This window comes from Bactrocera dorsalis, chromosome 3 (genome assembly GCF_023373825.1).
Source record: "Bactrocera dorsalis isolate Fly_Bdor chromosome 3, ASM2337382v1, whole genome shotgun sequence".
Classification (NCBI taxonomy): domain Eukaryota; kingdom Metazoa; phylum Arthropoda; class Insecta; order Diptera; family Tephritidae; genus Bactrocera; species Bactrocera dorsalis.
Genome location: NC_064305.1, coordinates 74,060,277 through 74,073,137, shown reverse-complemented (window position 1 = coordinate 74,073,137; position 12,861 = coordinate 74,060,277). Strand labels below are relative to the sequence as shown.

The window sequence follows — 12,861 nt, the reverse complement described above, 5'->3', positions numbered from 1 at the left end:
GTTGTTGATGAATAATTTCTGGGGTTTCTACACACCACAATCGACAGTTTTGTTTATTTACCGCACCACTTAGATGAAAGTGAACCTCATCGTAGAAAATGATTTTCTTAAAACAATCTTTATCGTTTTCAAGTTGTTCTAAGGAAAAATTAGAAATTTTCACGACGTTTATGCTGGTGCTATGGCCTCAGCTCTTGGGGTGAGAACAATTTTCTATGGAAGTTAATTTAAAATCATTTCTCAAAATCAGCCAGGTTATGTTTTGAGGCAGGCCCAATTCTCGGGAACGTCTTGGAATCGAACGATTGCGGCCTTCAGCCACACTTGCTTGAACAGCAGTAATATTTTCATTACTTCAATCGGTTCTTTGTCTTATTGGCACTTGAACTATGAATTATTTAAAGAAAATATACGCTCGAAATTTTTAACAATTCAACGAAGCACAAGGGTACGAAGAGATTTTCATCTTGGTTTTGATAGATCAGTTCATATGGCAGCCATATGCCCCAGGATCCAACATAGAAAAAAAAACCAAAAAAAATCAAGATGGATATCTCAAAAATTGAGTGACTATTTTGCATATGTACAGATAAACAGACTGAGAGACAATTGGATATGGCTAAATCAACTCAGATCATCACGCTGTTCGTTTAGAAATATATTTATAAGGCTTCCGACGTTTCCTTTTTGGTGTTAGGAATTCCGTGGCAAACTTAATACATGATATATTTAGGAAATAAATATGGGTAATGCTGGACTCTGATCTCACTTTTGCTTTGATGTTTCTTGCCTTGAGCCTTAGCAAAAATCATTAACAAGCAAACACTAAATATTGATTGAGTTTTTAACAAAATTTCAAGTAGGTAGTAGTTCAAAGTAGTAACTTTATAAAAGTCAGTAGCATAGCATACCATCCTTATTGAAAAAGAATTTGAGTTTTAGTTATAAAATGGTTACCATACACTTATATTGTGACAAAACATGAGATTGGGTTATAAAAGGTTATATATTGGCTATCATAGTACACTCATATTGAAACTAAATGTGAGTGTTGGTTATAAAACGGTTATGATAAACGGTTATAAATTGGTTATATAGTGGTTATAAATTGGTAACATAGTGGTTATATATTGGTTACATAGTGGTTATAAATTGGTTACATAATGGTTATAAACTGGTTACATAGTGGTTATAAATTGGTTACACAGTGGTTATATATTGGTTATATCTAATAGTTGAAGTTTAAATTTTGATGTAAACATATATGTAATATGATGTAGTGAATCGTAAGCAAAAAAAAAAACAAATTTCGATTTTTGGTGACGATTTTTAAGTCTCTATTTTGAGAACAGAAGTAGAAAAATACAAAAATTTAACTTTGCATTCAACAAATTTTGAATATAGTTAACCAAGCAACCATTAAAAACACCAAAAATACTGCCCGGCCTTCTATAAACGCTAAACAGCACTGAACGCCAACGGCCGCTAGTCAAATAAACGTAACAGCAAAAGCAAATTGCAAGCAAAAATATCTGCAAGTTCCACTTACATATGAAGTTGGTCCAATAAACCTTGACTTTGGCCGCTGCAGCCGTGCATATGCTGCTTATGGGCATCGTAAACAACTATTTGCAATATTCTGCACTCAACCTGTTCCAGCAGCGCTGCATACACTGCACACGCGTCGGTTGATCTGTCTGATGGCGCGAATGCAACTTGCTACAGCAATGCTGGCTACGCGCAGACGCAAACATTAAAGCTGCAAGCCAACAAACGAATGTGCTTTTGTATGTATATATGTACGTATGTATCTATATTTACACGACTGTTCGCTTTTGTGCGATTACACGGCTATCTCACAGGCGGAACGAGTGTGTGTTTTTCGCCGCCAATAAACTTCGTGGTCATTCAACACACACAGTTGGCGGTCGTCTTGCATCAAGATAATTGCCTTAAAACACAAATCGGTCAGTCAGACATTCGTTTGGTTCGTTGATTGTCTGACGATGGCCGTTGGTCATTTGAGTCAGCGAAGACGTCGCACAGCCGTTGGTACATTGACTGAAACAGCCGATGGCGAATGCAAAACCCTGCACTCTCAGCTGCACGCCACTGTAGCATTGCATTGCTGGCACAAAAAAAATCGGCAAAATAAAAATCGCATGAGTTATACGCACATTTGACCCGCAAGTCGCGCCATTTGTGGCACAAAATTTGCTGATGGCACGCACTCACGCATGCGCGCACGCACACACACACACAACGAAATGCAGAAAGCCGCTTGCATACGCCTGTGGGCAAATTAAAAAATTTGATTTTTCTTCTTTCTTAATTTTGCCGCATTTATCGGCGCTCCTTCGCGTTAACTGTAAACCAGGCTACGGTGTTCGGTTGCAATCGTTAATGCAGCAGATAAGGTTAATTGATTATGAAAATGCCAACGGTTCACAATCCGCTTGTCTGCATTTCTGTCGACATTTTGGCCTCTGCCGCACACATGCATACACTCACATATATGTATATACATATATATGGATGTTCATATGACATAAATATGCTTGCTGCATGCCACATGTTGCATGTGAAATGCTAACCAAACTCAGCAAGGAAATTAATATGGCTTGCATAGTATGTATGCATGTACATATTTGTTTGTAATTATCCATGGAGATTTGGTATTTGTGGAAACAGGTCAAATGGAAGTATTGCAAATAACACTTATAAAACCCCTGTAGGGATATCAAGTGGCTTTTTATGTTTTATATCGCAATATTCTTTTTACTACTCAATAAAGTCATTTATTGTCTGATGGATTTTAATGTGAATATTGAAGCTATAAACAAAAAAGTTACCATCGGCTTCACAGAAGCTGGGTATTATAGCTTCATTGGTGCGGTTCGAATAACATGAAAGGGTATTTATATTATTTTTTATGGCACCGTTTATATAGTAGCTATATGCTATAGTCCGATTTGAACGATTTCTTCGGAGTTTTTAGTGAATAGTACTCCATGCTAAATTTCGATAAGATATATTATCAAATAAAAAATAATTCCACAATAGGACTGAAAGCTATATGATATAATGGTCCGATCTGAACATTTTGTTCGGAGTTTGTGATATTGTCTTAAGTCATAATCCCTGAAAAATATCATAAAGATACTTTGTCGTAATAAAAAGTTGTCCAAAGATCGATCACTTTATATGGCACCTATATACTATAAAGGTTCGATATCGGCGGTGGTGAGATCGACACCTCAAAAACTGAGAGACTAGTATAAGCAGACGGACAGACATGGCTAAATTGACTCACCTCGTCAATCTGATCAGTTGTAAGTATATATTCTTTAAAAAATCCTTAATGCTTCCTTTTGGGTTTCACAAACTTCAAGGCAACTTAATTTATCTGACTTTGTTTTACTCTAGCTGCCCAATGTCTCAAAAGTTGCAGCATTGGGAGCCATAAAATATATCCCGCCTGATCCGACTGAAGGTTGAGCATTCATGTAGGTAATATTCCAGCGCATCAACGTTTTATCGAAACCATTTTTTCCATTTTCTGAAGACGGTATAGAATATTAATTGAGGTTCTGCACCGCGACCTAGGGTCTATTGGTATCTTAAGGTTAGATGCCCTGTGATAACCGCTAGAATTTTACTGAGTTCTTTTCTGCCTAGTTTTTAGTCTATCTCTCATTTACACTACCCCAAATTGTTTCGGCTTGGCCTACATGCTTCCTCCTGGTGATCAAGTGTCGATTATGGGATAGTTGAAGTGACTCCTCCGCTTAAGACTTCCCATTCTTCTCATCGTCGTCACTTGTAATTTTTTTCTTATGGGTCTCTGAAGTAGTACTATACTGTGCCACTCAGTCGGTCCCTTGCAAAAGACGTTATGCTTCGCTTATATTGGGCATTTAGTAACTTCAAGTATTCAGAGTCGTTATTATTACTTATTTTCATAGAGGAACCATTGTGCTGAGGGTTGGCTCCAGCAGCCGGTATCTGCTGTTTGAGCGCTGCGCGTCTAGCGGCCCTGAAGCGTTTGGCAGTCTTCCGTACAAGGTTCACTTGTTCTATCGAAATGGCAGTTGGCGAAATTTTTCGTTCACCTGTGAGCTAGATTGGAGACGTCCGAATACGGATTACCACGTGCGTGTCACCTGGAGTATTAATCCTAGCATGCCACCTAATAATCGCAGTGCTGTCACCGCGGCTCATAAATATGTATTTAGTGCATTTAACCTTATGTTTCAGGGGGATGGGTCTTTCAGAGTACGAGTATATTGATCGCTTCTTCCTGCCACTTCCCTAGACACTTATTAGAAACCAATTGAATTCCTCACCCAACCCTCCACCTTTCTAAGAAGTTGTCTTGGATCCGGCTTCTGGCGGAATTTAAAGAAGGTGTTCTTGTAGTATGCATACATTCCAGCGTACATACTCAACTGTGTCTAAAAACTTGGCCATTATAAGTCAAGTAATTGAGGCATATTTTCTTATTTAAATAAAAATTTTCTTAAATTTAAGACCCTAAGCGCTACAGTAAATTTGCCATATCGAACGAGAGTTTCGACAGCTGGTTTGACAGCTAAACTTAGTCTATCTAGTCCTCTAGAGGTTATATATTATTTCAATGGTTTTGAAGATGTAGCATTATTTTAGATTTTTTTAAGAGTCTTTTTTGATATCAATTTTTACGAAGTATATGACGGTGTATAGTATATATATCCTTTCGGCTGCAAATACTTGTCCTTAGCTTAATTTTATTATCACAAGCAAATAAATGAAGTATAACGACTTCTTCTGCCATTATTTCTTATATTTCCAGTTTGTGGTCGTCGCATGTTCCCCGAACCGCGCATTGTAGGCGGCTCTAATGCTGCTTTCGGCCGTTGGCCATGGCAGATATCTCTGCGTCAGTGGCGCACATCGACTTATCTGCATAAATGTGGTGCAGCGCTGCTGAATGAGAACTGGGCCATCACAGCGGCGCATTGTGTGGAAAAGTAAGATAAACAGAATTATTTATTTTAACTAACTAAGAGCAAGATCTAAATGCATAAAACTACTTAATTTCTTTCAGTGTACCACCATCCGATCTCTTGCTGCGCATGGGTGAATACGATTTGGCGGAAGAAGAGGAGCCTTACGGCTATCAGGAGCGACGTGTGCAAATTGTGGCCTCTCATCCACAGTTTGATGCGAGAACTTTCGAATACGATTTGGCGCTGCTGAGGTGAGTACAGGGAGGAATACTTCGAATGGAGTGATTTGAGAGTATTAAAGTCGATTAAATTGATTAAATAAATTTTAATACTTAAAAAAGGGAGTTTGGAAATAATATGAGAGTTTGTAAGGGCTTCGGCGGCTGCAGCTGTTTAAGAATTTTCAGAAAAATTTTATGGAGAGTTTAGATTACAAACACACTTCGAAGATATAACAAAACTTTGAATAGAGTTGCCACCTATCGAAAAATTTGGAATAAATATGTATATGGAAACAAAAATATAGCTTTAGAAAGTCTTTCGACAGTTATTTGCAAAGCTTTCGTTAAATTTTCGAGACGAAAAATATTAATGAATGGAGTTGCCACATTTCCAAAAATAAAAGTGACAATATTGAAACGTTGTAAACAGAGTGTGGGTAAAATCGTTCTGGAAAGATTAAAGATTTTTAATGTAAAAATGTTATAAACAGAGTTGCCACCTTACAAAAAGTAAGACTAAATATATTAAAACCATTGCAACAAAATGTGTTTAAAATCATTTCAGAAAATCGAAGGATTTTTTTATTGTAAAAAAATGTTTTGAACAGAGTTGCCACCTTTCAAAACTAAGACTAAAATTATTAAAACTTCTGAAATAAAAGTTGTTTAAAATCGTTTCAGAAAATCGAAGTATTTTTTTTCAAAAAATTATTTTTTATACAGAGTTGCCACATTTGAAAAAATTAAAATTGCGCCACATATGTATAATGATACAAAAATATAGTGTTAGCAAGCCTTTCGACAGTTATTTGCAAAGGTTTCGTTAAGTAATCAAGAGGTCATTAAGTTGGCAAAAAAAATTATAAATGGAGTTACCACCTTTTAAAAACTAAGTATAAAAATATAAACACTTTTCAAACAAAATGTGGTTGAAATCGTTCCGGAAATCGAAGAATTTTTAATGTACAACATTTTTGAAACAGAGTTGCCAAATATGAAAGAATTAAAATTGTGCAAAATTTTATGAAACAAAATATAGTTTTAAAATTACAATTTTGTTAAAGATATTTACGAACAGAGTTGCCAACTTTTAAAGAATAAGAGAAAATATATTAAATTTTTAGAAACAAAATGTGGTTAAAATCATTTTTAAATATCAAAGAATTTTTCTTGCTCAAAATGTTTTCAACAGAGTTGCCATATATGAACAAAAAATTAAAATTGTGCAAAACAAAAATACAGTTTTAGAAATCTTTAACAAATAGTAATTTATATATACATAACTCACACCGTCGATGTTCTAATCACATTTCTTAGGTTAACTCTCCTACCAGAGCACCACCCACTATCCATTTGAAAAACAAACAAGTTTTACCCATTCCATATTCACTTTATAACTATTTTCTATACTTTCAGATTCTACGAGCCAGTCGTCTTCCAGCCCAACATCATACCGGTTTGTGTGCCCAACAGTGACATCGATTTCGTTGGTCAAACGGCATTTGTCACCGGCTGGGGGCGACTCTACGAAAACGGCCCACTGCCAAGCGTGTTGCAAGAAGTTGCTGTGCCTGTCATCAACAACACAATCTGTGAATCTATGTACCGTGTAGCCGGTTTCATTGAACACATACCACACATCTTCATCTGTGCGGGCTGGAAGAAAGGCGGCTACGATTCATGTGAAGGTGAGTAAACGAAAATTAACGAAACTATTTATTAAATTTTATTTATTTTTCTATGAAATTTATAAAAACAAATAATGAATATATATTAAAATTTTTTCTTCCATGCTAAAAGGTGACTCCGGCGGTCCAATGGTGCTGCAGCGCGAAGACGACAAACGCTTCCAACTGGGCGGCGTCATCTCCTGGGGCATTGGCTGTGCGGAGGCCAATCAACCGGGCGTTTATACGCGCATCTCCGAGTTTAGAGATTGGATAAATCAAATATTGCAGTTCTAAGGCAAACAAACAACAAACACAACGATTATATGTATACCTAATAATTATGTTTGTATTGTATTTATAGAGTAGCGAAGATTTTAGATTTTAGTATTTAAATATTTCCATTTTATTAGTTTAAACGACTACACAAATTCAATTTACTTCCCCTTCGCCCCCACGCACACTCACTAACGCCCAGTTAATAGCAATTTTAGAGCCACAAGCAAATAGGTAACGGTAAATGTGGAATGTGTTTAGTAAATATTTACAGTTATCACTTCGTCACCACACACTTATGTGTTCGTGTGTGTGTGTGAATTTTATGTAAAAGCAAAACTCGTGCTTTGGTTATAGCCAAGACAAACAACGGTGTGCCTCTTCCCCACCCATACCGCTTAACAGTTATAATCAAAGCAACGACTTGCATGAATTCCCGCTTCCCTTCCCACAGTTGAATACAGTCTTCCAACAACAATAAACACATACATTGAAAAAATTTTAGTTTTAAATTAAAAAATAATAATAAAAAATGTGATTTTTGCTGCAAAATATTCATAAAATCATGATTTTATGCTGAACATTTTTAGATAATCACATAAATACAAACATACACATTTCAAAAAAAAAATCGGAAAAAATTTTCGAGCGCATTTTTTAGCATTTCTCGGTCTTTAATTTAAAATAATTTTAAAATAAACTAAAAAAAAATTGACAAAAATAAATAAAATAGTTTTAGCCAGCATATTGTCTATTTATAAACATGCATACATATATTTCATTAGCTATATGTAAAATAATAACAGAAAATATTACCGTTAGCATTATTCATATTGTACATACATTGATATTTAAATAGTTGTTACTTAATTAAAAAAAAAAGAAAACAAAAAAACAAAAACAAAAAACTCAAAGCTGTATTTATCTAAACTAGTTTAGTTATGACTTGATATTAAAATAATATGTATTTGTAGTAATTTTATTAACTTAGTTATTAATATACAAATAATATTTGCAATAATGTACTTTGTACTTAGTAATTTAATCTGAATTGCATTTTTTGAAAATTGTTTTCTAAAAACATATTTCAGTCATAACTCACATGCGTGTTATTTATTAATTAGAATTTATTATAAATCCAACAAAAAACAACAAAACCACTAATAACATTTAGATTTTAAGTTGCAAGGCTAAGTTTAGTTGCATTTAATCATCATTGAATATTATTTAAATTATTGCAAATAAAGCGGAAAATAAATAAAAAAAATTAATTAAACGAATTTTTTTTTTGTGTGATTTTTGAAAGGAAAAATTAAGAAAAAAATAAATATTTTAAAAATTATGACTTCAACATCACTAAGCTAGTCCCTGAGAGGGAAAACATTTTTTGGCATAAAATATGATATTTTTTCGTACTTAAAGGTTTTTTTTAAATGTAAATCTGTGATGTTGACAACAGAAATAAAATCATTAAATTGGCAAAAGGCAATTTCATAATTATGTTCACCGGAAAAATCTTACCAAAAATATTTGAGTATTAGAAGGTTACATGGGTTTTCGGGTGTCAAAAAATCAAATTTTTTTAATGTCTTATTAAATTCTAAGACGCCTCTAGAATATTGTCCTAAATTTTGAAGTTAATTCGAATAATAGTTTCGGATATACAGCCTTAAGAACTTAAGCGCTCGAGGCTAGCTAGGCTAAGTGCGTCGCCTTTAAACGCGTTTTTCTCGAAACTGTGTTTTTGAAGTCGGTTGGCAAGATTTCTCGACAACTACTCTAACGATCTTCATGAAATTTTATACAGATCTTTGGGATACAATTCTTAAAAACTTGGATTAAGGATGGTTTTTCAATTCCAACTATTTGAAAAAAAAATGTCACGAAATTTTAATTTTTTTGTAAAAATGCCTGCCATAAATACAATTTTCAGTTATTTTTTCTTCGTCCAAGTCTAAGTACGGGTTTTAACTAAAACATGTACTTTTATTTACTTTAAATGATCCTGTAAAGACTTATACTGCCAACATGGGCACCAAGTCTAAAAATTTTTTTTCCCAAAATTTTCAGAACTTTTTTATTAATAGTGCATGTTTTTAACAATAAAAAATTCCAATGAAATATTTAATTTTTTTATGAGAAAAAAGTTGTTGAATTTTTAATTAATATGTCAAATATGAGCGCGATATGTCAACTAGCTACAGCAGCTACTTAGGAGGTAGTCAGAGGCAGGAAAAAATGAGAATTTTCAGTATTTTTTTATTTTTTGCTATTAAATAGTGTTATTTTACAAAAGTAGTAATATGGCATTATTATAGAATGTGTTGACTTGAAGTCACGAAAATTTCAAAAAAAAAACAAATTTTATTTCCAAAGTTGTAGTTGTTTGTGTTGACCATGTTCCAAAAAAAAGATACTTGGGGTGACAACCATAAGTCCTTGGAGATTCATCTAAAATCAATCGGACGAAAAAAATTAGTTTTATAAATAGATAATCCTGGGATTGATCGAAGGACTATTTTTTCAAAATTAACAAAATAGCGGCCTCAGGAAATTTTTTTCTAAATTTTTTGTGACAAAATCAACCGTTAATTGGTCTTAAAAAATCCAAATTTTTGAACAAAAAAATCCTTCGATCAGACCCGAATTTATTATGTATTCTAAAAGCTGTATAAATTTCATTAAAATCTAATGAGCGGTTTTCGAGTTACAGTTGTCACCAGTTCAAAAACCATAGTTTTGAGAAGAACGCGTTTAAAGTTTGCCTTTTTGCTTTGAAGTACCCGAGCTCTCTTTGTTATTTGTCAAATAATTCTAAAACTAATTACCGGATCAACGTGAAATTTTCAGAGAATATTTTTAATATATTACACTTAACGGAAATGCAAAAATAAAATTAATTTTTTGAAAATTCTGACTACCCCTAACCCCTTAAGTCGCTACACCTTAGTAGTGAGTTGCGATTTTTATAATGGATAAAAATTTCGAAAAAAGATTTTGTTTTTCTACGACGATCGAATGATCGTTAAAGACATGCCTGGTTCTGGACGACTTTCAAACTCTTCAACAGTGAAGGATATGGTGCTTCAAAATTGTCAGAAAGGTGTTAAAGAGTTGGCAAAAGGGATCGACATCTCTCGCAATTTCATTCGAATGATTTTGGTGAATATTTTGGGTATGAAGCGCGTTCTTGCACGACTCGTCGCGATAAAGCTGAATTTTTTCAGAAGCGGTACTTTAAAAAGGTCTCTTTGCACATGCTTGTTCGTACTAATTCCAAACTCATATTCGTGAAACACATTATAACTCCCGATGAGACATAGTATGATATGCAAACCAGTCAAAAACCAACGGAAAAGAGAAAAAAACTAGCCGAAACCAAAAGCCGCTCAAAAATCAAGGTAATTGTTTTTTTTTTCGAAATTCGTGGATTGGTGCATCATGAATTTGTTCCTGAGAGACAGACGGTCAATAGCTAGTTCTGTTTGGTCGTATTGAGGCATTTGTGAAAGAAAATCTGTCGAAAACGATCGGTTTTGTTGAAAAACAATTAAAGGATTTTACACGACGATAATGCACCATCACATCGAGCCTCGATTGTGACCCAAATTAAAGCCAAAGAGCAACGAACAATATCGATAAAACACCGTATTCACCAGATTTGTTACCGTGTGATTTTTTCCGCAAACTGAAATTGCCGCTCCGACGTACCCGTTTTCAGTCGATCGAAAAGATAAAATAAAGCTGTTACTGGTTCACGTAAAATGCAATTAAGGATATCTCTTAGGAAGTAGAGAAGAGGCTCCATAGTTCCTAAGTTACAAAAATTTACATTTTGGCAACACTAAAAGCAATTTTCTAACCATTATCATGTTGAAGTTTCTAAGTCCCGACAAATTATTTTTTATATAATGTATTTTTGGCGGTTAGAACAGGATAAGTTGTGTTTTTATTACTTTTTATTCGAAAAACATGCCGCCACTAATATACGAAAACTTCCCAATCTCTCTACTGATCCGCCGTAGTTATTTATGATGAAGAACTTGGGGTATTTATGTAGTTATTAACGCAGCAAACGCAGACGCAAAGGTGTCTATATAAATTAAGTAGATCTTTATAAATCTCTTGAATAGTTTATGCCTTATAGTGTGGCAATTCGTGTACTTAAAATACAAAAAAATACGCATAACATAGGGTGACACAAATACTCAATTACTGGGAAGCCTAAACAAGCGCCTAGAAACAGATCAACAGGCAAATTTGAATAGAAGGGAAATTATTTTACCAAAATTTCCAATTTTTATACAACTTGAATTTCTTAGAGCCTAAAAGTAGGCTATAAGCTTTTTCCGTAATTGAACTAGAGCTCAAAGGTAAACTGAATTGTTAAACAAACATGTATGCCCAATGTACAATTTTAAGATTATAAAGTTGGTTAAAATGATTAAAAAAAAAATTAAAAATAATTTTCTTTTAAATATATACAAAAATATCACAAAAAAATATTAAATTAAATTAAATTGCAATGACTGAACAAAACCTCAACCTTTTAAGAAAAAAGTTAACTAATAAAATTGGTTGCTTTAAAATAAAAAATAAAATAAAAATTAAATTAAAAGTGAAAATGTCAAACAAAGAATTAAAAACAAAACAAACAAAATAAACCCAAACATAAATCATTTGCCGCTGCTGAAATGACCAAGTTAACAAAATTGAAATTCGTTGCATTTTTCAGAGTGGCGCATGCGTATACCCAAAGCATTTGGCCAATGGGCAGCCGCCAAAAAAAAATGTTGCTCAGGGAGCACATGGCAATTGTGGAAACTGCGTGCTGATGGCGCTTAGTCGCAATGCGTCTGGCTAAGACTTTCTACTGCAAATACGCATAAAAAACTAGATAAATAAATAAAAAAGTAAAATGTGAAGTTTAGAAGTGAAGTTTGCTGGGGCATTTCCCCAAAGCATTCATGCATCCACACATACATATAATATTTGATGGACGCATGCAATACGTTTTGTGCATTTTAAACATTTTATTAACTTCAATGTGGATATCTGATATTTTCTCTTTCAGTTGATTTACAAAATTTATCGGTTAGTCCTTGCCAGAAACGAAAAAATTTAAAAAGAGCAACAAGAAAACAAAATCAGCTTTTCCACTTAAATACCTACCGCAGCCAAATCTGCCTACACACCTACTTGTATGTATGTTTATCTGCATATCTACTACATCCCACACACTCCTCCATTATGCCGTTGCTAACCGCAATCATTGAAGTTAAGCCATAATTTCAACAAATCTTTTGCCGTTATTATCGACAAGCGAACGGAGCAGCAAAAAATAAAGCATAAAATACTTCAAAGCCACAATTTTTTCAGCTTAACTACTTTGATTTTTCAAATGACCACTTGGACAGCGAAACTGCGAACACAACTACAATGATTGACTAGAAACACACACAAAACAAAAAAAAAACAACACAACAACAACAATCTTGAGTGTGAAAAAGACTTTCGCTTTTCATGTCAGCAAGTGAGCGCATCATTTTCTTTGACCGCAGCGATAAGCGATTGCAGGCCGCATAGTAAAGTGCATATACATATGTATGTATATATATGTGTACGTATGTTTGAATAAATGTGGTTAAAAGTATTACAACTGACAATGTAATATCTGCGATTAATTCTGTATATTTTATTTTATATATA

The 12,861-nt window shown here is 33.9% G+C and overlaps 1 protein-coding gene and 1 long non-coding RNA gene across 2 annotated transcripts in view; one reads left to right on the top strand and one right to left on the bottom strand.

Annotated features, from left to right (window-relative positions):
• Positions 1–7,198, top strand: part of LOC105224562 (serine proteinase stubble) — a 45,749-nt gene extending 38,551 nt beyond the window's left edge. The window contains exons 6-9 of the mRNA XM_049452973.1: positions 4,832–5,009; positions 5,087–5,239; positions 6,626–6,897; positions 7,010–7,198. Of these exons, the coding sequence (XP_049308930.1) occupies positions 4,832–5,009; positions 5,087–5,239; positions 6,626–6,897; positions 7,010–7,173 (767 nt within the window). The 3' untranslated portion in view covers positions 7,174–7,198. The remainder of the gene's footprint in view (positions 1–4,831; positions 5,010–5,086; positions 5,240–6,625; positions 6,898–7,009) is intronic.
• The window catches only part of LOC115066031 (uncharacterized), a 164,932-nt gene that overhangs the window by 26,246 nt on the left and 125,825 nt on the right, over positions 1–12,861 (bottom strand). The window lies entirely within an intron of this gene.